Raw genomic sequence first — 27732 nt, 5'->3', positions numbered from 1 at the left:
ATGAAAGTTTGGCCAGAGCTGAATGTGGGCCTTATATCCCAGGTGAGCAGAGGTTACTCTGGTAGTGAATAGTAAGAACGCATCAGGTGATGGAGAGGGTTTAGGGAGGATCCAAGGCAGTAGAAAGCTCTGGTCACACACGTGGAGGACTTGGTTCTGAGCCCAGGAAGGTTCCCATCTTGTAGGCAAAATTATCTTCCAGGTAATAATTCGATTCTTGCTTCCTAAGCGCCACTGCCCTCATTGAGGGTCGGTGGAAACCGGTGTCACAGACGGGTGTGGCGACATACATTCTCAGAAGCCCTGGTCAGAGCTGTGAGTGCAAACGGCTAACAGTCACAGAGTCCTTAGACCTGCTCTGAGGCGACTAACAGAGTCCCCACCACAGCCCTCAAGAGGTAGACACTGTTGAGGGAGCCCATTTAGACTTGGGGAACTTGATGCATGGAGCAATTAAATCACGTGACCAAAGTCACCTAGCTAAGTAAGCAAGCAGAGTGAATACAAAACCAGGCATTAATGGGTCCAAGTTCAGACTCTGAGTCACAATGCTGTACAGCCTCAGAATGCAAAATAAAACAGTAAGCAAGTGACCTGAAGATCTGATGATGTGCTTAATGAGTGGGCCTCAGCCATGACTTGTGGGATTTTTCCTTGTCTCTCCTAGACGCACCCTGCTCCAACATGCTGGGGATGCTCTCGGGCCTCATCGCTGATACCCAGATCTCTGCCTCCTCCACCCGAGAGTACCTCTGGACTTCCGGTGCTGCCCGCCTGGTTAGCAGCCGTTCTGGCTGGTTCCCGCGGAACCCTCAAGCCCAGCCAGGTGAAGAGTGGCTTCAGGTGGACTTGGGGACACCCAAGACAGTGAAAGGCGTCATCATCCAGGGAGCCCGTGGAGGGGACAGCATCTCTGCCATGGAAGCCAGGGCATTTGTTCGAAAGTTCAAAGTCTCCTATAGTCTAAATGGCAAGGATTGGGAGTACATCCAGGATCCCAGGACTCAGCAGCCAAAGGTAGGCCATTCTCAGAGACCTCTAATGCCATTCTAAAGGGAGGTTAAGTAGGGTGCAGGGAGTTAGGGGCTGATTTCCTATCTAGCAGTCATCATCAAACCCCATCAGCCCAATAAAACAAGCATCAACCAAGAGACTATGTTGTGCCAGACCTGGTCCTTAAGTTGAACTCCTTCTTAGTAGCCACAGTCTTTCTACAGAGTTTATTATTTGGTCATTCGCATTTTGGAGATGACAGAACCGAGGCTTATGTTATATCCAGGTCCATACTGTTTACGAGTGACTGAACCCAAAAAGTCAGACTTCAAAACCCAGACACTTAACCAGTGCTCAACACTGCCTGCTTATGAAGTCTGGTGCCCCTTCTCAACCTCTTCGGCATAGAGTTTCTTTGAAATGGGCCAGACGTCCCAAGGGGATGTGGTTCTTGGAGGCCAAGCTATAGAAACTGGGAGTTACTTCCAAAAATAACTGTTTTTTTTTTTTCTGAATGTTACACTCCTTTGAATTTCCTTAGTCTTGATTGCTCAGATCTTTCGTGCCGCTCACCCTGAGTATAAAAGAAAGGAAGAGAATGATGCTGGGCCAGAAGAACCAGGCCAGTGCAGCCCACCCCTGCCATGAGAGAAGGGAAGGGTGGCCTTCACCTTAGCATACTAGGAGTCCCAGAAGGAAGAGCACTTCCTGTTTCTTCCCTTTTCAGATTCATCTCCTGGTAGGCCAGGCTATCTGGTCCTCATTTCTGTAGAAGTACAGTATCTTTAACAAGGGAAGGAGTCGTCCCTGTGATAAGCAAGGCTTTGCCTTCTGAATGCGGAGGCCAGGGCTTGGTTGGAGGTTTTACAGTACTGATGTGTACTTCCAGCTCTCAATTCCAGGGACTTGGAAAGACTTAGGGGTTTGGAAACCAGAACCTTCAACCAATAGAGCAGGAACTGGACCCCAAGTTCCCTGGTGACAGCTAATTGTGGCTGTTTGGGGGAAAGAAATGATTTGGTCCAGTTTCAGAGCACGTCCTGCCTAAGGCAGACGATGCATCCTGAGTACCTGCAGACGGCTGGTACCCCAGGCATTCCTGGACATAGCCACCTCAACACCTGTGCTCTTCCTATGTGAAGGACTCTGGGGTGGTTCTGGGTGGAGTTCCCACACAGTTGCAACTTCTACCAGCAATTTTATGCATTGGCAATCTAGGAGGGGTTTCTTTTGGTAAAACTGCTTTTGATAAACCAAGGTCTAGAAGACAATCTTGGGCCATCAATTTGTAACCAAGAGGATGGTGCTATTACCCTAAAGAGGCAATGGTCATTTATCTTTCAGACTATCAGTGAGTTGGGAACTACTGGTCACTGGGATCCTTTTGTCCCCATGCTTCTGGGGATTAAATAACCTGTAGGGTCTCATTCATGCAGGCAAGCACACCAGCAGTTGAGCTACATGTTAGAGTTTCCTCTGAGTTCTACATCCAGAACAGCCTCAAGACTGCTGGCTGAGATGATCCAGCCTCACAGAATATTCCAGTCAGGACTTGACTATAATCCTAAATTTTCTTTGGGTCCCCATAAGATTATCATTGCCCCCAAATCATCAGGAAGTAGCCTAGAAAAATATGTACACAATCCCAAAAAGTGGATTATGGATGTTGTCTTTGTTCAGTGGTTACAAGTTGATATGGACAATGGTCAGAAGAAAAAGCTAAACAAAGGAGATTAGATTCAGAGTCGTGTTTTGGGATAGATTTGTCACTTGTACTGGTTTAATAAAACACTGATTGGCCAATAGCCAGGCAGGAAGTATAGGCAGGGCAACCAGACTAGGAGAATTCTGGGAAGAGGAAAGACATAGTCACCAGCCAGAAACAGAGGAAGCAAGATGAGAATGCCTTACTGGGGAAAGGTACCAAGCCACATGGCTAAGCATAGATTAAAAATTATGGTTTAATTTCAATTGTAAGAGCTCGTTACTAATAAGCCTGAGCTAATAGGCCAAATAGTGTTGTCATTAATATAGTTTCTGTGTGATTATTTGGGTCTGGGCCAGTGGGGAAACAAAAGCTCAGTCTCCATGTACAGCTATATTCCCATCTCATTCATCAAAGCATTAGAAAAATAAAATACTTCTTTTAAAAATAAGGCAAGGAATCTGGACTGTTAGACACAGCCATCCCTGCCTTCTGTTCTTCCTGGCCAAGGTCAGCTTAAATCACATTTGGAGCTTAGACCTCCCCTGACTATGGCCACTCTAATGCTCCCCAATTTCCATATTGCAAGGTCCCTCCTGGACTTTCCAAATGAACAAGACCTTGGTTTGAAATAAGTCACATGGTAATGCTCCATGAATCAGCCACAAAGCTGACTTCTGGGTTAGCTGTGGTGGTGGGGAGAGGTGAGTGGAGAGGAAACCCACAGGAGGAGGGCTGAGCAACCTGTCTCCCTACAGCTGTTTGAAGGGAACATGCACTATGACACTCCCGACATCCGAAGGTTCGATCCAGTTCCGGCACAGTATGTGCGGGTGTACCCAGAGAGATGGTCGCCAGCAGGCATTGGGATGAGGCTGGAAGTCCTGGGCTGTGACTGGACAGGTAAGGGGGATTTCTTCTTCATATCTTGCTCACTTGGTCTTGTGGTCTTGGCATCCTGGCAGGGCACAGGGCAGTCAGTCTTCTCTGCATACCTACTGTCTGGTCCCTGCTGCATTCTCGGGCCACCTCTGAGTTTAGAGAAATCCCTCAAGGGAAGCGTTTTGCCCTTTGTCAAGGATCACTTCAGTTCCTCAACAAAAGTCTCTAGAAAGACAAGTCTTAACTACCCACCGCCTACCCAAATTCAATTAGACCCCAGCTCTTCAGGACAGGGACAGTGGCTGTTGATTTAGGAAAGAAAAACCCTCTCATAACAATAAAGTAATCGGTTTATGTCTGAATCTGGCCTCCAGATGTCAGAGACTCAGACTGTATTTTCCTTTCGAAGCTACATCTGTAAAAGACATTTGTTTGCTCAGGAGGGACACTGGTACAGGGTGCATCTTCCCAGTATGTAACCCTACTAGGTAGCACAGTCTGGGGCAAATGCCTCCATGAATTCTCCCTGTGAGGGTGAGGCCCCAGAGCTCACCCTTAGCCCTGCTCGTTGCTGAAGGATGGAAGACCCTACCTACCCTTCTGAGTCAGGCCCTACCCTGCCTCGGGCACAGAGCTGGCACAGCCTGGCAAAATGAGCTTTTGGGGAGCCACCTGGAGCTCAGGGCCCCACCCAGTACCAGCAGGAACTCCTAGCAGGCATGGCTCTCCTGCTTCTCCTCACCAGGGCCCCCAGGTATTCCCATTTTCCTGTCTGCTGTACCTGTCACTGGCTCAGGCAACAGGAAGGCATGAAGGATTAATAAGGGCATGTCAGGGAAGTGCTTTTGGGCTCCCAGGGAGAAAAGTGCTGCCTGTGTGCAGGCTGCAAAGCAGACAGAGGAATCCTGTGCAGATGCACAAGCCAGGAGTGGGGCCCCAGTTCACCTCTAGGCTTGGAGGTGAAGACAGTCCCGTGAAATCCGTACTAGTAGGAAGAGTCACCGTCCCCCAACACCGCATACACACACACGACTTGTAAGGGTAAGGCTAGGCCCCCCAAAGCATGAATGCTTATCACCTTTGCCTCATAGATACTAAAAACCTACCTCAGACACAAACTAGTTTCCTTTACCCAGCTGAGACTCCAGGATTAAAGCTACAGAGGATCCAGAAACGTCTAGGCTCGTAGCTTCCAAACATGCTTGACCAAGTGCCTCAAGTTAAGCTGAATTTTCCACTGAAAAGCCACTTCATTGGCAAGCACGCACATACATGTGCACACATGGGAAGTTCTTGGATGCCAGGAACGAGATTACTAAGCTCAACTTCTTCCCTGGCAGTAGGGGCAGAACCTAGGACAAATTAACTTCCTCTCTTGCCTGGAAAGCAGGGATAGCACCAGTCTGTCTCGAAGCCCCATAGCTGTCGCGAGGGTGGCATGGAGCATTTAGATTGCTGCCCAACACTGGCAAACGTAACGGAAGGAGTTTCTCTCACACCAGCAGGCAGTACTCAACCTTACCAGGCGAGACACCCTGATAGATTACAGCTCAGACTTCTTAAAGGCGTTGTTGACCCATTAAACCCATTCCGTGACCTAACCCCGCCCTTTCAGAACTGGGAAACAGTCCAGGAAGGTCACCCAGCTATTGGGAACTAAGTCGCACTTCTCTCTGCCTTTTCTCTTCTGTCCCATGCCCCTCCCAGACTGGCCTTGCTTTATGGCCAGCTGGACATTTGCTAATGTCCTCTTCACCTCATTGTCCCTTCAGCCCCAACCTGCCCCATATTGCCCTGGTGACAACCACAGGTTTCCCATTTCAAAGTCCAGCCCTGCTCTCGGCAGATCAGAGTCGAGGCGTGTTAGCTTCTGCCCAGGCTTTGAAGTCTCTGACATCTGGTTTTAATTTCGGAGGAACGCTGCTGTTTGGTGGGCAGTTACCTCAGAGCACCCAGTACAGACAGTGGGCACAGAAGCTGTCCCGTTTCTTCACTTTTTCTCTCTCACACGCTGCCCTCTGGTCACCTCACCGGCCCCTCACCGCCCCTGGGTTCCACTCTATCTCTCCCCACCAGCTGACCCGTTTCTCCTGAAAATAGTTCTTAATACATATTCTTCTTGTTTTTAACATTTCCATCGCTGCCTGCAACTCGCCCTTGGCTCATTTCTTGTTTTCTTTTATCGCCCCAAAGGAAAACAGAAAAACTGAAGGGCTTGGCTGAAGCGGGTTTGGTAAAGATCTGACAGGGCTGCTTCACCTGTTAGCCAGAGCGTTGGGTTTCCAATGATCACGTCTCGCCCTGCCACCCATAGTTTGCTTTACAATTGGAGTCTGAGATCGGTGACACGGTGACAAATTTTGAACTCACGAATTAGGACGCTTCGAGGTTATTTGCTATTTACTTGAGCAAAAGGCAGACACGGTAGTGGAAACACGAAAGGTTATGTGCGTAGTATATTAATAGCAGAAAAGGTGGGAAGTCGACCGTGAAAGTCTGTTCAGCATTTTACCCATTCCCTCAGCTCCTGACTTTATTAAATAGTAACCCTGAAGGGTACCCCACTAAGGCACCTAGTCACACGCACGAGCACTAAGGAGCTTGTACAAAAGGCAGGAGGAACATTGCCTCACTTCTTGGAGGAACTCTCAGGTATACTCACCACCGCGGCACAACACACAGGTTTTCCAGACCCTCCCACCCCACCCAGGACCTGACTCACAACCTCATTCATTCCCCAATAGTTGATGAATGAGCGACCGGGTGAGCAGATAAACAGTGAACAATGGGTGTGGGAGTCACCTCTGGCCCAGGTGAAAACCGGGGGCCTACAGCGAGCTTGGACCTAGTCAGGTTTTTGTGTGCTCCTTATTATAACATTTGTTATAAGTTGCCAACATTTGGGAGCCTGGAGTTTGTACTAAGGGATGGGTAGGCTTCTCTGGCGGTTGGGGGTGGGGGATTTTAGAAGAACTAGCAAGACTTGGTTATCTCTTCTTTGGGCCTCTGTTTTTGAATCAAGTTGTGGTGCCTCACTGTCCCTTGGCCTGCGGCCACTCTCTGCACCACACCCGACTCTTCCCACCCCAGTCAGCTCCCCTGCAGAACAGTTACTGTATCCAGTGGGGTGTTTTAACTTGCCATAACCTTGACTAGAAGTGTGTAGCCAAATTACTTCACCTAGCCCGAGTCTCTTTAAATCTATTTTCCCATCTGTCCCATGGCCACGGAACACCAACAGAGTCTGGATTTGGGGCTTCCTAAGCTGCTATTTAGCTTACAACTTTGGTGACAGTGCTTCTGATTATTTATTGTAGGTGGGCCCCACAGGGCCAAATTGTTTTATGGAGTTAGTTTTGAGTCCAAATAAATCCTGCCTAGCATAGCGAAAATGTGTTTTTTGAGAAAGCAGGGCCAAGCAGCGAGGCCCACCAGCAGTCATGAAACAGCAGAGTGCTTGGGGCCCATTTCCTATGTAATCTCAATAAGCATGGAGATTTTCCAATCCATTTTAGTGGGCAGCATTTTGATCGTGTGCCCTACGCCACTTTGGGGTCAGTGTCATCCGCCCCCATGGCTGCTACTATTGTGCCACCCTTAGAGCCTCCAGGGTGGGGTCAGGAGCACGGCTTTGTGCCCATGCCTGTTGTAGCTTCTCTCCGGGAGTTCTGGACTGTTATCAACTGCAGTGACCGTCATGGCTCCACTGACAGTTCCCAAGGGTGAGCTCAGGTTGTTGTGCACTTCTGTGTGTCTTCCCTTTCCTGCTCACAAGTTCACACCTAGAAAGCAGATTTTAGTTTTTGGCTTCTTCCCCTACCGGGTCACAGAACATCCTGCTGAAGCATTTTTCTTTTCTCCCTTCCCCTTCGCACAGACTCAAAGCCCACGGTGGAGACACTGGGCCCCACCATTAAGACTGAAGAGACTACCACCCCATATCCCATGGACGAGGATGTCACAGAGTGTGGGGAGAACTGCAGCTTTGAGGACGGTAAGCACGGGGATGCTCCTCATAGTTCACCTGGGGTGGCCTGGGTATGGATCAGGCAGATGGCCCGGGATCGGGCGAGAGGAACTCACAGGAGGGTTCAGGGAGGGGCAAATACTCAGAGGCCTGAGGCCATGGCTGCTAGGAATACTCAGATATTGTACCAACTAATATAGCACTATAGATACAAACCCGCTGCTAAGGGGTAGGCTCGCGTCCTCGCTGCCTTGATTAGTTAAAGTAAAAGCAGCCCCAGCCCAAGAATTAAGAGCAGGAAGAGCGTCTCCTGGTGTCTCAGCCATATGAGGACCTGGTGTCCTTCGTAGGCGGAGGGTCATTGTCTGTGATAGCCAAGTTAGTCCACCAATTAAGCAGAACCAATGCACTTCCCTGTGTCTTGCGATAGCCTTGATTTACGAAACTGTAGCGGGTGATTCTGCCAGACTGTGTGTCACATCTCACAGGCCTGGGACAAAGGCAGGATGTGAGAGACCCTCAGCCAGTTCTCAAAAACCCAAGGTGCTAGTGTTTGGATCAGCTCTTCACATGGGAAATCTTTATTCCCCTTTTTGCCTTTGTCTTTGAAAAACATCCAAGGTAGATAAAGCCAGTGATTGGAAGATCTGAAAACCAAGTGCTGTTTTTATTCCTGCTGTTCAGGAATAAACATGGTGGTGACCTCACCAAGTATTAGGGCATTCCTAATAAGTCACAGCTTATTATAGCACCTGGCATTTGGGGTTGGACTTTTAAGTTTGACAAACTCAGTTTACATTAAATTGCTGATTATTATTAAATGTTCATTAAACAAAATGAGGGAAAGATTAGCAAAGAACCTTGCGAAGGGACTTAAAGATGTCGTTAGCTGATGGAGCCAGGGAACCTGCTCCCAGCCAGAGGGCAGCATGGGAATCTACCCGGATGGCATGGAGGGCTCCAGAAATTATTCAGTAAGAAGAGTGGTGTGAAAGCCAAAAATTAATGCTGAAACTGTGGAGCTGAAAAATGAGAATCGAATGCATGTGTTTTAGGGAGTGTACTCTGGTATATTGTGTTGGTAGGGGACACTGTTGGTCAGGGTTAGTTGAATACAAAACCTTGACATTTTAATGAACTTGTTTTAGTTTCATAATGAGAAATGGAGACTCTTCCAAGACATGTCCAAGACAGAGAGCTGAAAAAGAAACACACACAGTTAATGCATGGTATTAGATTCAGAGTTAGCGTGTCAGGAGCATGGGAATGGGGAGTCTAGCTGAACGGCAATCCAAAGGAAAAATTTAAGGGTCTGCTGCAAAATTTCAGAAGTTTATTTTTAATATAATTTTACCGTTTACAGTGGTTTGTTTGATTTGAGGTTTCTTTGATGGTCCCTCCCTTCTTTTTAGTAAAAGATCTTTTTGTGGAATTTAGTTCCTGAGATATAGTATGCATATAAACATTGCAGAGGAATTATGGTATATTGAATTACCCTGTATTTTTGAATGGAAAAATAGACATGTGGAGAAGTTTGGAGAGAAGGAGTGGTAAGGGCTAGAGCCCGACTTTCCCAAGCCACAGGTTGATGTTTCTGTGATGGGTTCCATGTGTTTCCTTTCCACTCCAGCTGACTTTGGCTAAGGGTGGGCCAACATTAAATGTTCCCTCGTGGGCAGGCGGGACACAGTAGGGCCTGCCGGCAATCTGCGTCCTGCTGCTGAGATCAGCAGTACCCTTGCCTCTAATGCTAAGCATCCTCCACCCCACGGTGGGCTGCTGTCGCCTTTAGACTGTTCTTAACCTTCCCTGTGGAAATTCTTCTTTGGGAACTTGGGAAGGGAAGTGAGAAGGCCAAAGACCCCACGTCCCCTGAGCTACTAGCATTGCTAACTCTTTTCCTCTGTCCTGGCAAGTATCCAGGTTTGGGTTCCCATTTTCTCTTTCCCCACGTTTGTACCACCCCTTATTAATTCCAAGACTAGCATTAACTCATACTGGGTTTTTAGATCTGGGTGGAACCCCAGAGAAAACCCACTTGGTTCTGCCTTTGGACTCAACTAGGTAACTCTCTAAAGCAGCCAGGGTGAGCCACTGTGGTCACTTTGTAGAGCTGCAGAGAACACGTTCTTGCAGCTCCAAGGGTGCCCAGCCCCTCGTTATCACTCTTAACATGTTAGATGTCCTTCCTGACAATGCCAAACTATGCCATCCCTCCGGGATAAGGGCCGTGTCACCGAGTGTAAGGGATGGCACACAAGCCATCCCTTGCTTCTGAGGTCACTGTCTTGTCTCCAGCCAGAAGTTCCCCTGCATTGAGGTCTCCCCATCACTCTGAGAGCCAGACTGGCAGGACTTGAGATGATCCTCTCCAGCAGTCAGCAGTCCACTGAAGGAAGACGTTCTCTCTCTGGCATCGTAGGGAGTAGGCAATTTTCCACTTGTCTGCTGTGTGAGATAGACAGAGGGGGCTGATTAGACCTGAAGCCTTTTGGGGGTCTCTTATATTGCTTACTATGGGAACCACTGGGCCGACTTGGTTTTTCATGCTGGGAAGGATGAGACCAAAGCCTGACCCAAAAGTCAGCAATCGCCAAGACGGGTGAAATAAATGAGCAAAGGGAATCCCTTCTTTGTGTGCTTCGTGCTCAGGCCTTGCCAGCTATTGAAGGGCTTCCGCTGTGGCTTGCAGCTGCAGGCTGGGCCCCTTTTGCTTGCTAGCCTTTTGGTTACCTTTCTTCTCTTTTAGACAAAGATTTAGCAACTCCCTTCCGGATTCAACTGCAACTTTGATTTCCCCGAGGAGCCCTGTGGTTGGATGTACGATCATTGCCAAGTGGCTCAGAAGCACCCTGGAATCGGAAGTGCCAGCCCCAATGACCGAACATTTCCAGGTAGGCAGCTGAGACATCCTATGGAAGATGGGAAGGCCAGCCTGCACGTGGTTTTTCATCCTGACTCCCTTGCAAGCTTCTTAGCTTCCTACCACAGGGCAGTTTTCTGCCACAGACATCCATCTGCACACAGCCTGGCTGGTCGGTGGCTCCTAGCCTACTCAGGATTTCAGGCCAGCCTGAAGTTGCTAGGGAGAAAGAGGAACCAGGATAATTGAGAAAGAGAAGCCTTGGGAGGTCCTTAGGAGATGGTAGGGCGTCTTCTTGTTCCCCTCAGCCAGCTCGGCTACTTCTGTCTCATTAACAGGTGCCTTCTGGAAATGTTTTTAACAATAAGCTTTCCAGGGATTGAAATAAAACCCCCAAACTTGTATCATAAGGTGCACACACATTCAGTGGTAAAAATACTCTCCCCACAGTTCAGTGGGTCACAAACACAGGGGTGGGCTGGGACATGCAATGGCGGGACTCAGGGAGTGGTATTTTTACTCTACCCAAGTTACCTCCAGAGACGAATATACTGAAAATGATCGGGAGATGTTGGAGTTGAGGGTATTTATTATTCTCCTTTTTAATATAATTTAATATAGCTTATGTAATTTTTAATAAGGATTATATTTAATCGGCTAGTAAAGTTTCAGAAAATTTAACAAGTGGCGTTCACAAGCCAGTATGCATTGGTCCAAAACACTCTGATTAGCTTTCAATTTCCATCCACCTCCTGCCTGGCTCTCAGATGCCCATAAACAAGCCTTTGGGAGAAAAGAGGGTTAATTCTGGAAACTTAGCAGGCTAAATGTTGATGAGCTGCACTGGGAAAAGACAAGAAAATGAGAAGGGGAGGGGCTCTCCTCTTCCTGGCTTCTGGTACCACCCCCCCCCCCAGTCCCTAGGAGTTCAAGGAGGGAGGAAGGCTTAGAAGAAGACTTGGGGCCGGTCTTCCACCATAGCCCACAGTTGCTTTCCCAGAGGGTCCACAGCATCTGCTCTGAAGAAAACATTTTCATATTTCAAGTGTTTATCTCTTCAGCCTTTGAGTGCTGGCTCAGAGAGATTGTATCTGAGGATCACCACAGCCTCAGGCACAGGAGAAGAGAGCACTTACCCCAGTCCCAGCTCTAATCCCCTCCCGGTCCTGCTCTCTGCAATAATGTTTAATTAATATAATGAGGCCTCCCTGCACGTCGGGAAGAAAAATACTTATTTTATAACCCAGCCAGGATTTTTCGTTTCATTTCCTCTCCTTTGAGACTGGGTCCAATTAATTGGTGGTTTTTTTTCCCAGCTCCCATCTTTATCTGAATGTAAGGAAGGTGAATGAGGTATATGTGTGCATATGTTATATTTTGTCTGAAGGCGAGATAGGGATTGAGGAGGGGAGGGTTTCTAAGGTGCAGCTTGGCTGGGGCACTCTGAATAAGGTTGTACACATGGACTCTGTGTGGTAGGAGGAGTGATCATTTCTTATGACCTGCTTTTAGTCCTTGCTAATCCTCTGCCCCCCCCCATACTTCTAAAAAGGTTTCCTCTGGGGGTGCCTGAGGCTAGCCCTAGACTACGAGGACGCCAGCAAGCAGGCAGCATTCTTTCTCTCTTCGCCTCCCTCTGCCCTAGCCTGTTGCCCTGCGCCTCTACCCACTTTTTTCAGACCCCACCCTCACCTCAATACCTGGTCCCTTGACCCTTGCTTCGCTACTGGTTGGGAAATTGTAGTCTTTGTCTTCGTTTCAGCTTATTCATTCCACACTGCAGTTAGACAGGGCTTCTGGGAGCAGGCTAAGGAATGGGCACAGTTCCAACCTTTGATGAATAGGATAGGATAGGATAGATGGGGACAGAAAGAAAAGTAGGGTCATACGGAAGTGCTGGATCTAATGCTAAGAGGGAAAAAAACGCTTGTTCTCCTGTTCCAGAGGAGCCACTGGAGTTTAGGAGAGCAACCGGTGACCTGACCCCAGGGAACAAAGTCACAATTTTGTTTTGGGAATCCTTCCCCTTTATCCTAGGATAGATTAGAACAACCCATCTTCTCCGTTTCCGACTGTCCTGCTTACAAAACTCCAAATCACACTGTAAGCAGACGATAGAACCCTTTCTAGCAGTGAGAAAGGAAACAGCTGTGCTGGGCTCAGGGCGGGGACCACGCTGATGGGCGCAGAAGGCCTGGCGCCTGTCCCCAAACCTGAGAGCCAGTGTGTCACCCCGACCCGTGCTCTTCCACAAAGAGAGGCCAGAGCCATTGTTCTGTGGAAGCGCACAACACACTTCACCTCTTCATGAGTAGGTAAACAGACGCCATTACATTTTAGAAAGGAAGCATCACAGCCGACGGCCGAGAGAAGGAAGGATGAAGGGAAACGGGGCGGGGCGAGGTGGCCATGTTGAAACACAACACAAGTGTCCATGGAAACTACTTACATTCATTGCTTAGATGTTTTCTGATTGAGTTGTTTTCTCGCTCTCTTTCCTTTTTCTGCTCCCTTTTAAGTCCGCAGTTAGCTCCGTCCCTTTGCCTGGTGGTAACGGTTGCTCCAGGCTGACAAGACACTCACGGGTTTCATTCCACTGTTTTTGTTTTCCAACATCAGTCTTTCAAGCCACTCAGAATTTCTTTTTTTAGCTCTTGTGGCTGAGCTGCCTAGAGTGTTCATCTCCAATGCCCCTCCCGCTGGGGGGGGGGGATGTGTTTCCAAACTCAGTGACCCCCTGGTGGTAGCCGAGGAGCCTATCCAACCTCTCTGACAAGTCACTTGCCTTCCCTCTGAAGCTACAACAGCAGCAGCGTGTGATTAGTAGAACAGACGTATTCTCTACAGACATGCTCTGACGCTTTGATATAAAACAGTTCCGAGAATGATGAGAGGTGGGTCTCTAAGAAAGGATACAAACCACTCCTTGAGGTGATAGGGTTGGGCCTGGTATCCAGTTCTCCAGTGTTTGGGTTAAGGCGTCCCCGACTGCTTGTGGCTATTCTATCATAATTTTAAAGAGTTTCATAATTTTAAAATGGTTTCAGCTGACTCTTCAGTTCTGCCGTGGCACTGGTCCTTTTTCAGGGATGCTGGGGCCACACTGTCCATACGTGGACCACGTCATCATCAATACTGTATTAAACAGTACTGCTATAGCACCTTGGGCATTAGCAGGGGAACAAGCTCCCATCCTTGATGTTGCTTCTATAAGTTGGGTTTAGTGAAAACCAAGAAGCAATGAGTAGGGGGATGAATTTGCCTGAGCTGGTTCTCAAAGTGTTGTACATGGTGGCCACTATTCTGATCTTCCTATGTATGCTACTCCTGTCTCCCTCCACATCCATGGGAAATAACCAAGGGACATAGCATTAAGCACTATTTGGGGGGTCACACAGAAATAGTACCCTAAGTAAACAGTAATACCAATAGCATTGATAGTTGTTTCTATGATCATTATTACTGTCAAGAATGAGGTAAGACGTGTTTTCATGTAATCTCAGCTACTTGAAGGAACTGAGGCAGGGGGACTTGAAAGTTGAAGGTCTGCCTGGGCTGCAGAGTTCAAAACCAGCTTAGGCAGTTTTGCAAGACCCTGTCTGAAAAGGAGAAGAAAAAGGAGAATTGAGGTTGTAGCTCAGTGGCCAGAGTGTTTGCCTCGTGTCTGGGAATGCCTGGGTTCGATTCCCAGCTCCACTGGGGGGGAAGGGGAGCGAGAGAGGAGGAGGTCAGACCATAGATTACAGAATTCTCCCCCACAGCTTCCTGGGTGATCCACTGGGATCTGCAATGTATGCTCTTTTAAACATTGTTTGACCTTGTGAAGTGCGATTACAATGTTACTTTGCTTCACTGACCAAGAGCCGTGAAAGCATCTAAAGAAAACAGGCAAAGCCTGCTTGGACTAGGACACCATTATGAAGCTGTGCCCAGCTCAGGGAAGGAGCTGAGACAACTGTGTCTTTACTTGGGTTCAAAGGAAGCTCAAGTGAGAGTAAACCAAGAATCCAACATTTGGGTTTACACATGTTGGCTGTCCCTTCAAATATCAGTAGTAGACCCTGTTGATTTCTCACTGGGGTTGTTTGGATGCAGATTTGGTTGCTGATAAACTCCAGCAGAGTGGGGAACCAGAGCTCTGATGCACCATGTGTGTGCAAAGGAAAGGATAAAGGGAACTGTGCCTGAGTATGGCTGGTACAAGTTCATGCAGAAATCAAAGGAAAGAGCGGAAAAGATGAGCTCATAGTAAGCTTGAGTTTTGACAGTAAGCTAGCCATGCATTTGAAATTCTGAATCTAAAAATCTCTCTCTGAGCTCAAAAAAATCAGGTATCAGCTGGCAATCCAGACACTTGAATGGCCTCAGTACAGTGGTTCTCAACCTTCCAAAGCTGTGACCCTTTGATACAGTTTCTCATGTTGTGATGAGCCCCAATCATAAAATTATTTCGTTGTTACTTCATAACTGTAATTTTGCTTCTGTTGTGAATCGCAATGTAAATGTCTGATTTGCCACCCTGTGAAAGGATCATTCGACCCCCCCCCCCCCAACACACAAACAGGTCAAGATCCACAAGTTGAGAACCACTACGTCCGATTGAATCACCTTCAAAGGGGGTTGCTGGAGGACAGAAAACTGGGGCTGTGGACCCATGATAGATTACAAAAGGACAGGGAGAAATGAGCTAAAAATAAACACTAGTCAAGGGATAATTTCAGCTAGACAAGGAAAGAATAGAGGCCTCTTGTAAGATGGGAGAAAAACATCCCCTGTGTGGAAAAGATGACAAGAGAGAGACGCTGCTATCCCTGTCTCCTGAAAATCACGAAGGACTGAGTTGATAAGCAAGCGTCAGAATGAGAACAGAGCTATCTACACGGCAGAACTTTCTGTGGGAGCTGACACATCCAACAAGTATCTCCAGGTAGCTGCCTGCAAGGACTGGCCAGGCTGAAGACTTAAATGTGCATGGAGTGTTCTATGTAAACCTTGAAAACATCCTGCCGAGGTCATCCAAAGTCAATGTTTCCCTTAACTGCTTGTTAATTTGAGGACCTTAGCAGAGATAGACTGACCTTGGGAGGCCAGCTGAGGGGCTGACTCATGTTTTAAGTATGACCTATACTAAGAGGCTCCATCTCCTGCTTCGCCAAATATTCTTTCAGATGGCTGTTCTAGTAGGAGGGCAAGATGCTAGCCAGGAGATGTGTGTGAGGGACAGATGGCGTGTTTGGCTTTGCAGTAGCCAGGAGGATCAGGCTGGTGATTTATTCCGGGGTTTGTTAAAGGGGAGTAGACACAATTGAATTCATTGCGATTGGCGCAGCCTCAGTCACATGGCCATAGCACACTTGAGCGGCTGAAGCCAGATGGGGTCATAAATCGCCAGGTGAAATATCAAGTGACCCTTCTTGAGACAGCATCGGGAGAGATGCCTGAATGACTGACCTCTGCCCTTTCTCGCTGCCCTTTGGAACTTGTGTTGTTCATTCCCATGTGGTCGCTTGCTCTGTATCATTAGTGACAACTGAGTCAAGAATGCAGCAAATGCCTCCCAAATATGTCCTTCAGGAGGACAGGAACTGTATGGTGGGGACATGATTTCTTCCTTCTCTTTTAATAACTGAGTGTACTTCCTTTCCATTGTCTTTTTGTTGGATGCTATCCATTGCCAGTTTCCTAACCATCAAACACAGAGCAAGAAGGGAACTTCCGGCAGGCAGGGTTGAGTCTTAGTTAGCCACTTTTCATATTAGAGCAAATTCTTGACAGTTCAAAGGGTTTCTCCCTAATGACCAAGGCAAGTCACAAAGCAACCTGTCCCCTGTCCCCGTGCCATGCCAACCCTTCTTTCTACCAGGTAACTGCCAGCCTCTGGGAACTTTCTTAGTATCTAGCAGTGGTAGGCCACAAAATTGGAATATTTCAGAACGGTCTTCACTTTGAGAATGCATGAGTGTCAGAATTGAATGAGAGATGAAGCATTTAACTCCAAAGAGGGGTCAGTGGAGACCCATGAAGACCCAGAGAGGGGACGTTAAAAGGGGCTTAGGGTTGTATTTCCTGGAGAAGCACAGACTAAAGGTCTTAATTCTCTCTCTCCCTCCCTCTCTTCCCCTTCCCCCACGAGTGTTTGTGTGTGTGTGTCCTCTGGTGTCAGTCTTTATCTTGCGTCTTGTCTGAACAGTGTGTGTTTGTTCACTTGTATACCTCAGGCTAGCCCAGAAACTTCCATTGCTTTCCCTATATCTTCCGCCCATTTCCACGTAGAGGTACATTATAGAGAGGTTTACAGACTTGTGATTTTGCCTCAGTTCTGGGCACGTGGATGTGGTTCCATCGAGCTTGTGAGGCAAACACCTTATTTACTTAGCCACATTCCCAGTCCCCTGGACTTCTTAATACTTTATGAGTGAAACTATTTCTAAGTCAGAAAAGAGAAACTGGCTGCATCCTCCACTGGATGGAGGAAATGTGTCCACAGGACAGCAGGAAGTGTAAAACTGAATTTGAGATGTTCCTGACAGTTGGGGCTATGGCCTGGAAAGACCTTTCTGAAGGGAAGGATGGATGGTGTGGTGTCAGGATGTCCCTGCATGCTTCCTGTGGCCTATGCTAGTAGTCGTGTGTGTGTGTGTGTGTGTGTGTGTGTGTGTGTGTGTGTCCCACCCAAGATCTAAGACACTATCACATTTTGTCTCATCTTCTATAGATGCTCACAGGAGGGAGCTGGCTGGTTCCTATAGTTGAGACGGGTCTGGGAAATCATCTTATTTCAAAGAAAGACAAGCGGGCGGTGGTGGCGCACGCCTTTAATCCCAGCACTTGAAAGGCAGAGACAGGCGGATCTCTGTGAGTTCGAGACCAGCCTGGTCTACAAGAGCTAGCTCCACGACAGGCTCTAAAGCTGCAGAGAAACCCTGTCTCAAAAAACCAAAAAGAAAGAAAGAAGGAAAGGAAGGAAGGAAGGAAGGAAGGAAGGAAGGAAGGAAGGAAGGAAGGAAGAAGAAAGTCAAAACCCTCATTGAGATAACCCATACCTTTGCATCTTGCACTGGCTTCCCCAGGTTGCTGGTTTTTGGCCTGCGGGCAACAGTGTATGAAGAGGCATCAGTAGCTCCGCTAATCTCTTGCTACAGCCCTGTTACCATTCAAGTGATTTACGGGCTCCATTCTTTCAACCCTGTGCAGCAATGCCACTATTATATCCATTATACAGATGGGAAGACAAAGGTTTAGAGCCTCAGGCAAGGATTCCACCCCAGCTGACAATGAGCTGGTGAGTTTCCTCAGGCCCTTCTCAGTTCAGTTCCTGCTTTCATCAGTCAGTCCTGGAAATACGACCTCACACCTCTGAGCCTCAGTTTCCTCCTAGAAATGGAGGAGATAAGCTTGCTGTGGAGTGAGGCACGTTTCCAATGCCAGCGTTTGGGAGGAGCAGGTGGGAGGATCTGGAGTCCGGAGCCAGCCCGAGCTGCTTTGCAGGACCCCAGCAGGAGCTGGGCATACTGGCTTCTGTTGTGGGGATGGAACCTAAAGGAGAAACTCCAGTCTCACACAATATCTATTCAGTCCATCATCCCCAGCCTCGACCTTTTCCTCTCCCGTTCCTTGAGCTTTTCCTGGTCGGAGCCTCTCCCTTCACGATGTCCCTGGTTCTAATCAGGCCTCTCTTCGTGATGGGCAGAGATGTTTTGCAGCTCAGCGTCCCTCTGACTGATGTCGCCTGTTAATTCCTTAAATTTACATATCGTCTTTCTTCCCCGGAGCTCATAGCACTTAACAGACAAGTGGGGCACAAATGATTTAACCGAGTGAAATCCAGAGGCCTGCTTGTCTGGAGACTCTGCAAACGCATGGATTAGCTCAGACGTCAGCGCTGAATTATGATCCTTCGGCTGCTTGTGCTTAGCACGCCACTAGCATTAACTCGGTTCTTGCTGTGGTCCCGTAAATCACGCATACTGATTATCAGCCTACTGTGAGGGGAGGGGGGAGAAGAAAGGAGGGGGCTTGGAGGCTCCGGACCAGCTGACTGGGATGGAAGCCTTTGGCCTGGCTCAGTTCTAATGACAGGGTGGCTAGCTAAGATAGACCCGGATAAAATCCTTGCAGCCAGCCATTTCACACCCCGCACGCTTTTGGCTTCCCCAGTTGTAAGCATTCTGAGATGATTCCTTTACTTAAGAATGCAAATTCACACAAGCGACAGAATTTCCGCCAAGCAATCCTCAGGCAGCAAGCGGGTCTTATTTGTGAAACTATGAAGGGAGAGGGCTGAATAAGAAGTCTCTCAAACGTGCTTTCCTCTGTAGATGGGGTAGGAAAGGGAAGGTCTTAGAAGTTGCTGGAGCACAGAGGATGGGGGACCCTCACTGGCCTGCCAGTCTACTGGGCCCCTCCGCAGGTTACCCTGGTGTGAGGTTGCCTCACCTTTAAAAGGGGGCTGTTGGCTCAAGAAAACAGAGGCAATGGCAAAAGGACTGCGTGAATCTGAAGGCTTGGCAGAGTCTAGCAGATTCTCCCTCTGTCCTCATTCTTTCTTCCTCTGTGTGTTTGTCATTCATTATGTTATTCATTCATGAAATCAAATTTCCCTGAGTAGTGTGATATACATGCATGAAGCAAAGGAGAAGCACGCAGTATTAAACCTTATATGCACAAGACAGTCTGAAACGGGTGTGTGTGGAGTGTGCAGTGACCCAGCAGGCGAATGTGCTTGCCCCAACACCGATGCTGGACTCCAGTCCCTGACCCCACATGGTAAAAAGAAGGAACCAACTCCCGCAGCCAGCACTGAGGTACACTCATATGCACAAACACATGCACACGTGTGAACATAGGCGCATACATATACATCAAGTAAATAAAAAATATTTTAAAAAAAATCTTACAAAAGATACATATGACCCAGTTAAGAGTAAGTTGGTGGGTAGTTACCATGGAAAGTGGCCTCGACTCCTTTAAAGGTGCAGGATCAGTGGTATAGCTAACAAATACCTGAGTTGCTGAGAAAGTGGGGGTGAATATTACCTGTGCCAAGAGCTGGGCCATGTGGAGAAGAGGACGGAACCAAGAGGTGTAGGCAGGCTGAGACAGCAAGGCAGCAGACCTAGGGGGGAAGCGGGTTTTTCCTCAAACAGAGAATGACTGAAAGGATTTGGGACAAGACCCCTTGCAGGACAGCTGAAATAGAGTTTACTGCAGGAAGCGGGGTATCCCTCAGTTAAGTCCGGGCTCTAGTTCTGAACAGTCATTCCCTCCTTGGCCAGGTCCTGTAACCTTTCTTGGTTTCTCCACTGTGTGCAAGTAAAATTTAGATGTCTTAGCTTGCAAGCATAGAGCGAGCGGTGAGATGGGATAATATACACTCGTGTGCTTTGTAACCTGCAAAGCAGTGTACAGTCTTGAGTTGTAATTATTATCATTGATACTGGTAGCAGAAAGATCTGATGGGGAAACAGAGGGTTGGGAGGACCAACTGAGTGTCTGGTGATGCTATCAGCAACACTTCCCTCGACAGACCCCATCATTAACGTCGCGCTTTGGAGGCGGCCTCCTCTCCCTTATCTGTACCTGGAACAGGCCTGCTGCTGGCTGGAAGGTCTGCTATAGGCTTAGCCCTCGCCTAGCAAGATGATGCCCACAGATGTTGACAAGCCGCAAACCAGACATCCCCATCCCAGAGAGGGTGCTCGCCCAGGGCTTCTGGAATGCGAGCCTGTACTTCCCCTGCAAACCCAAGGTTTCACCATCCATATTGACTGGAAAAGCTCTGTGCCCGTGTCTCAGGCTAACGTGGCATCATGTTAAGAACCAGAAGTGTCTGGCCCCGCTCACATCCCAAGCTGGATACATACTGAAAATATGTCCCTGCCCCCCCTTGCCCGCCTGGCAGAGGAGTTTAGCAGACCATGACCCATGTCTCAGTGGCCCAAGGGCAGATTGTGAGACCTCTCCCCTCTCTCCTCTGCGCATTTGCTCTCTGCTCGCAGGCTGGAGGTTACCCATCTCAGCAAACCGTGTCTGTAAGGCCTAGGGGCTGCCAACCATAACGAGAGCTCAGCCTTCTGCATAAGTCAGATGGGTTTAAAGCCAATCTGCCAAAGGCCATTCTTGAAGCATTTGGACACGAACCCTTAATTTCCCAGGACATGTGTATTCTTGCTAAACGCACAGCCTTTGTTATTGAAAATGGCCATACCTTTTAAACCGCTGGAGCTGTGTGTGCTTGGGAAAAGCCAAGCCCAGGAAGAAAGTGGATGTCCAGCCCCCCCCCCACCCCTGATCTGCTTTAAGTTGACCTGAGTGTCTGGGTGAACAGTTACTGAAGCCCTGGCATCATCTGGCAGGACAGAAGGTTTTTAAATGTCTCCATTGGACAGTGCCCAGCCAGACAACAAAGACTGGAAGCATAAACCACTGGCCAGAGTCACCCTCTAATCCAGCAGCCACTTCACCCCTATAAACGGTTCCCTTATAATTCAGTTCATTAGACAGCATTGACCCTTTGGGTAAAGCCAGAGATGAAGCTCTTAGAGAGAAGAAACAAGCTTGTACACAGGCAAGATTTCAAGTTGACCATGGCAGGGGCTATACATGAAAGAGACGTGACCCAAATGATCCAGAGACGGGAAGAGGGACCCATTGTGACTTGCAGATGGAAGAAAGAGCTTCAAGGAGATGCAACATTTGAATCAGACTCTGAGGGAGCCTTAGAAAAGAGCTCAGCAGGCCCAACATGGCGACACACACCTGTAGTATGAGACTTAAAAGGCAGAAGGCAGGAAGGTTGTAAGTTCAAGTCCACTTACATAGCAAGACCCAACACGTTTCAAAACACCGAAAACACCCCCAACTCCAGCCCGACCTTTCTGATGGAGGGGCCACAGTTACAAAGTGGTGTATTACCCAAGCACTTACCACCTGTATTTGGATTTGTCTTCCCAGATGACAAGAACTTCTTGAGACTACAGAGTGACAGCCGGCGAGAGGGCCAGTATGGGCGGCTCATCAGCCCACCAGTGCACTTGCCCAGAAACCCTGTGTGCTTGGAGTTCCAGTACCAAGCTACAGGCGGCCACGGGGTGGCACTGCAGGTAGTTCGGGAAGCCAGCCAGGAAAGCAAACTCCTCTGGGTCATCCGTGAGGACCAGGGGAGTGAGTGGAAACATGGCCGCATTATCCTGCCCAGCTATGACATGGAGTATCAGGTGAGTGGGGGGGGGGCGAAAGGGGCTCAAGACGCAAGGGAATCATTGTGATTCCTCTTTCAGTATTTCAAAGAGCCTTGCCCATTCATCATTAAGGGACACGGTTAAGCTCCACTGTTTTCATTGTGTTTCTTTTGTTGCTATGGTAACTAAATGACACTCTTATTTGTTATTCAGAATGAGCCTATCTCGACACCCAGACTTGGTTCTTTGTTCCTCCTATTGCCTTTTATATTGCTGGAATTTTCTCCGACAAATGTTTCTTCTCTTCATTTTATTTTAGACTGCTATCAAGTGGGCTGACAAAGGGACTCACAGGCCAGGGAAATAAACACAAACAGCCCCTCCACATCCAAGGCAGTGGGGCTCTCAGAATGGGGGAGGCTGGGCCGTGCCCCCCCATACCTGCTCCAGAGAGCAGGAATCCAGGAAGGGCCGCAGATGGATAGACATTAAACTCTGTAGCCAGTGGACCCGGGAGAGCCCCAAACAAGTGGCTTCCTCACTCTCTGTCTGTCTCAGCTCCAGGAATTACTTTCTGTTATCTCTATCCCATGGAACAGGAGACTGTGGCACGGATGAGCACACACATCTGTAGCTGCATCTTGGGCTGGGGCAGACAGACACACTGTGGACGAGGTGACTGAGAAGCAGCCAAAGCATTAACCTGCTCCTCCCCAGATGAAGTGCAGCAACAGATGGCTGGACAGGCAGCCAACTGCTCCTTCAGCTTGCCAGAGGACATGTGCTCGTTTGCAGAGAGAACCTGGGGAGGGTGAGAATGAGGAATGATTAAAGACCACAGAGCTGAGGGGCTTCTGTGCGCAGGTTGAAGCATCCTGAGACCCTCGGTTTGCAACCTGGGTCCCCAGTTGCTAACGTTAGTGCTGGGATTAGAAGACCCTATTGGAGTTTTTGTCTCACCCCCTGTAGGGTGGGCTTCTCCAGGCAGAGCTCTTGTCTTAATAGATTTTGTTGCTCTCTCACCTGTGTGCCTAAAACATAGCAGACGCTCAGAAAGCAGTTTCCTTGTTGTTGTATTAATGGATCTCTAAGTCAGCGTGCTGGGAGTGGGCACCTAGAAGGCAAAGCAAACCTAGGCGCCACGTGTTCCTCTTTACCCTCACCTGCTCATGGTCTCTGAATTTTCAAATAACCTAGTTTGAGAATTTGAAGGATTTATGAGAAAGGAACCTCAGAAATAACTAGGGAAATTTTAACACCACCCCCCTGTTATGTGTGCTCCAATTGTGGTCCTTTTAATCAGTATATTCTTGTTACTGGACAGCAATATCCATCAACTTGCTATATTTTCTTATCCTCTCAAATATGCACTTGATTTGAACCAACTCTTTTTAAATTAAGATCTCAAAGAGATGTAGCCATGTGGTCCACAGATGTGTACCAGGTGCAATGAGTCACACGCACAAACACACACACATACACACACACACACACACCACACACACACACACACACACACACGGCTGTTAGCAGAAACTGGGAGTCTTTACACTAACCATGGCTCTTGTCCTTCTGGCTGTAGATTGTGTTCGAGGGAGTGATAGGGAAAGGACGATCGGGAGAGATTGCCATCGATGACATTCGGATAAGCACTGATGTCCCATTGGAGAACTGCATGGGTATGTGACTACCTCTCTCTTTGTGGCAAAAGGCAGCAACTGCTTTCTTAAAACACAGTAGGTAGGGCTTAAAACAGTAGTAGGCAGGGCTGCGCCTGTCTGTAGAGGAGGTGACATGTGGGCATGGTTGTGTCTCAGGCTGAGCTGGGAGGGGTATGATATGAAGTGAAGGTTTATATCCGTCTCCCAATCAGAAATAGATGTGCATTAAATACATGAAAACTCAGAGTGCCAAGACCCCATCATCAGACTCCAGTTTTTAGCGAAGAAAACGCCACAGGCCAAGAGCACCTGCCAGTCAGAATTACATGCTGGAAAGGGTTGATGGACTTAATGGAAGCCTTCAGTGGTGGACACAAACGGTACCCATGCTATATAAGAATGATAACACAATTACCCACGCCGTTCTTTCATATGAATGAACTGCAGGGAAAATTATGGCATAAGAAATAAAATGTTACATTTTGTTTTCAAGCTAATACTTCTAAGGCCCAAGAGTCTGGAGTTGTAGGGTTAAGCGTGGCATACCACAGGACCAGTTTAGAAAGGACACCCCTAACTAGCTTTCTGGTCAGAAGTCCTACGAACCAGCGCTTCTGAAATGCACATAGTTCTGCTCAAGGCTTCATTCTGAAGCAGGGGTACCTCCCATCAGAGCCATGGATTTTTCCCCAAACAGAAAAGGATCCTGAGAAGGAAAAGGCTTGACTCCAGCCAGCAGAGTTGCTGTAGTAAATTACCAAGCGCTTTTCTTGGACCTTAGGTCCTGGGTGTCTGTTCCTAGTGATGTAAGAAGCAACCGAGACTTCCCCAGTCCTCCAGGCAACTCTCAGGGCTTGGGTATCTAAAAGTAACCCCAGGTCTGAGAAAGTAATCAGTACTAAGTTACTGATTACAATGCCTTCGGGACCCGTTACTCTGTGAGGACTTTTTTTGATTCAAAGCAACTTGAGAATCCTCTCTAGTCGCCCTTGCCCAGTGATATTCGGCACAGTCTAGAAAACATGCAAGAAGTGAGCCACTTTCTGCAGTGTGTTACCAAGGGACCTTGCAGACGCCATCTTCCCTTTCTCTAACTCAGTGTTTCTTTTTCTTTCAGAACCCATCTCAGCTTTTGCAGGTGAGGATTTTAAAGGTAAAAAAAAAATGCTCGTTTTGCATGGCTTTTTCTCTTTCCACGTGATGTGAATTTGGTGAAGGGAGCAATGCCCAGTTTGACAAAGCTTGCAGGAGAAAAAGGATGCTCCACTTTCTCACCACTAGGTGGCGCCAGCGACACCCATAGTTACTGGGGGATTGAGATTGTCAATGTCTCTCACTTAATTAAAGTTTAGAAACCTATAATAGAGACAAATAGGTTACAGATAAACCTTTGAGCCTTGCATTGTCCAACCAGGAGCAATAAGGTTGAAAATTCAGGAGTGGTGAGAAAGGAGAGGCTGTGGGAAGATCAGCACCCCCCCCCCACACACACACCACACACACACAACCACACCATGTGAGGGAAAAAATATCCATAGTAAATTAAAAATGAAACAAAGTGTCAATGCTTGGTTTTAGGCTGAAGATGGTGCTTTTCCTGCTCCAGGGAAGCAAGGCCGAGGTGCCAGTTATCCCCCAGTGAGGTGTGGAGGCAGGCATTCTAGGGAGGGCAGCTCTGATGGTAGGGAGTGTTGCTGGATTCAGAAGCTAGGAATAGAAACAAGGGAGTGTCTTCCCTGACTAGAGGCAGCAGAGCCCTTGCATTAGAAGGCTGGGAGCAGAAAGGGGCATTTTCTTCCTAAGAAAGCAAGTGGAGAACAAAGCAGAGCAGAGGGAGATTGGGATGCTTGTCTCATCCTAGGAAAGAAGAAAGGACTGCCCTCCCAGAGCAAAGGTTCTGCTTGTGCTGCTCAGATGCAGCCGGTTTACTCTCTCTCTCTCTCTCCATCCTGGCTGCTAATGCGGCCACCTACGTTTCCACCCAGGTTTCCAATACTGAGCACTCTGTGGTGCTGCAAAGGCTAAGTGCCCCCCTGCAGCCAGTCGACTGCAGCATGTTCACAGACCCTCACCTGATGTGGTGTCTCTGGGGCCTGCTTGGTGCCAGCCATGTGAGGGCTGTCATGCCCTGTTTGTGCTGGCTAGACATACCCTTCTAGGTGACAGCATTTTAGAGATAAGTGTCACCACTTCATACCCCACGTCTCCACTTGCTATCCTCGCTCCCATTAATCTGTCCAGCTCCCGACTAGAAAGAGATTAATTCTTGACTTGACACCTAGACAGTCTTGCTGAATACAAGTCATCTTGCCTAATTTGCCATTTGTCCCTAGCTCTAGGACGGGCAGCGCGGGGGAAGTAGTAGAACAGAGGGCCAGTATATGTTTTCTTTCTTACCCTCTCTGCCCGTTCCCCGCATTTGAAAGTATTGAATATCCTTGTGCACCTCTTACTGCTCTCTGGGGACAGGGCTGCAAATGCAAGGCACTGTAAGGAAAACCGAGGTCCAGACTGAACAGCTTGGATCACAGTTGGGTTCTAACCTTCAGCATGCAGGGTAATTTTTGTGCTGGGGAAGGGAAGCCCATTCCTGACTCTCAGTGGCTTGTTGAGCCTCAAAGCTCTCAGAAAGGCCAGTTCAAGACTGGTCAATAACTGCCTAACAGCTGTGCACGTACCCTGTCTGGTCATGACTGACAAGTAGAGTGGCTGAGGGCTTCACTTCTGTAAGAGAATAAACAAACCAAGCACATGCACTTTCCTTGAAGTCATGTGCAAGCACAAGACTGCACACCCTAGGCCTGTTCGCCTGCACAAAGATATATAAATAAAGTCTCGTTTGAGTGGCAAATGTGCACTTAGGCTAAATAAACACAGGGCTCAGTGGCTTGAAGGTAAGACTTTCCAGTAGCTTATGATACTTTGGGGCTGTGCAGACAGGTCTCAAGTTACAAGTGTTGACAATGGCAAAGAGGCCACCAAGTCTTAGTGGGTCGAGACTTGGCTTAAGAACATAGAGTCGAGAACAGAATGGGACTTGGAAGTTCCAACCACATTGACATGTTCCTTGATGCTCCTGGATGTGATGAACCTGGAACCAGGCGTTAGGACCTTCCCTCAGGCCTCTGTCTTTACTCAAATAAATGCCTCTCCATTTGGAAGACATGCCTTTTGTTCTCTTCCTGAGCAGGAAAGTAGGGGCCTCTTGCTTAAGACTGAAAATCAGTCATTTTTCTCAAAGCAGAAAAGCAGAATGAAATGGGATTTGGGCAAGCAAAGTGCAGAGAGGTGATGTGGGAACACTGCTTACAGCTGCCATTCGCATTGCTTCTGGGCCTGTAGAATTAGGCTGTTTTCTTTTCCATTATAAACTAACCATGCAGCAGAAGTAATCCCATTCATTCAGGGAGATCAGCATGCTCTTGGTGGATCTTTAGGGAAGTGCAATAAAAAGTGGTCTTTGGACCTGTGCTGGTGGCTGCTCTTGATCTTTCTCAGTTTGAAGGGTTTTTTTATTTTCTGCTGTTAGCTGGTTTCTTGCCACGAACCTCTGTCTTTTTATTCTAATTGCATTGTGCTTTCTGCCTCATTACCTGCACGTGGGTTGTGTACCTGCCTGTGAGTTAGTGTTGAAGATGAACTGTTTAGAGAAAGAAGAAACAAGGAGAGGGGAAACACTGTATCGGCATGCCATTCTTAAAAAGATTCTTTTGTTGTTGACGCAAGTCGTATTTTAAACAATGTAACATGGGTGTGCTCTCTTGCTTGCATAAGCAGTGGCTATAAACATGGTATGGTCGTGTATCTTTGTTCTTAAGGTTTGAGCTTTAACAAATGAAAACCTGTGTATAAAGGGAAGGGGGGAGACTGAAAAGTGGTATAATTAAGGTGATGGGTTTTTTCCTCAAAATCAATGCTCAATAAGAGAAAACAAATCAAGCCAGGAGCCAGTAAAAATATATAATGCCCATAATCAGAGTCCTGTGCCTGTTGACCAGCTGGATATTTTGAGCAGCTTGTAGTGGAGGCGAGAACTGTTGCTGCTCCTGCAGCAGGAGCAGGCTGTACCTGGCGAGAGATCTGGAGACCCAGGCAGGAGCAGGCTGTACCTGGCGAGAGATCTGGAGACCCAGGAAGGAGCAGGCTGTACCTGGCGAGAGACAGAGACCCAGGAAGGAGCAGGCTGTACCTGGCGAGAGACAGAGACCCAGGCAGGAGCAGGCTGTACCTGGCTAGAGATGGAGACCCAGGAAGGAGCAGGCTGTACCTAGCTAGAGATCTGGAGACCCAGGAAGGAGCAGGCTGTACCTGGCTAGAGATGGAGACCTAGGCAGGAGCAGGCTGTACCTGGCTAGAGATGGAGACCTAGGCAGGAGCAGGCTGTACCTGGCTAGAGACAGAGACTCAGGCAGGAGCAGGCTGTACCTGGCTAGAGATGGAGACCCAGGAAGGAGCAGGCTGTACCTGGCTAGAGATGGAGA

The 27732-nt window shown here is 48.2% G+C and overlaps 1 protein-coding gene across 6 annotated transcripts in view; it reads left to right on the top strand.

Annotated features, from left to right (window-relative positions):
* Positions 1–27732, top strand: part of Nrp2 (neuropilin 2) — a 117565-nt gene that overhangs the window by 60959 nt on the left and 28874 nt on the right. For 3 of the 6 annotated variants that reach the window (XM_038339355.1, XM_038339353.1, XM_038339358.1), the window contains exons 9-16: positions 668–1017; positions 3457–3601; positions 7458–7574; positions 8784–8794; positions 10309–10441; positions 21364–21626; positions 23173–23269; positions 24369–24389. In XM_038339355.1, coding sequence (XP_038195283.1) covers positions 668–1017; positions 3457–3601; positions 7458–7574; positions 8784–8794; positions 10309–10441; positions 21364–21626; positions 23173–23269; positions 24369–24389 — 1137 coding nt within the window. Of the gene's footprint in view, positions 1–667; positions 1018–3456; positions 3602–7457; positions 7575–8783; positions 8795–10296; positions 10442–21363; positions 21627–23172; positions 23270–24368; positions 24405–27732 lie in introns of those variants that run through there. The other 3 variants (XM_038339354.1, XM_038339356.1, XR_005286532.1) reach the window with 2 other exon arrangements.

This window comes from Arvicola amphibius, chromosome 8 (assembly GCF_903992535.2).
Source record: "Arvicola amphibius chromosome 8, mArvAmp1.2, whole genome shotgun sequence".
NCBI lineage: Eukaryota > Metazoa > Chordata > Mammalia > Rodentia > Cricetidae > Arvicola > Arvicola amphibius.
The sequence above is the reverse complement of the archived record's forward strand: the minus strand, read 5'-3'. Positions and strand labels throughout refer to the sequence as shown.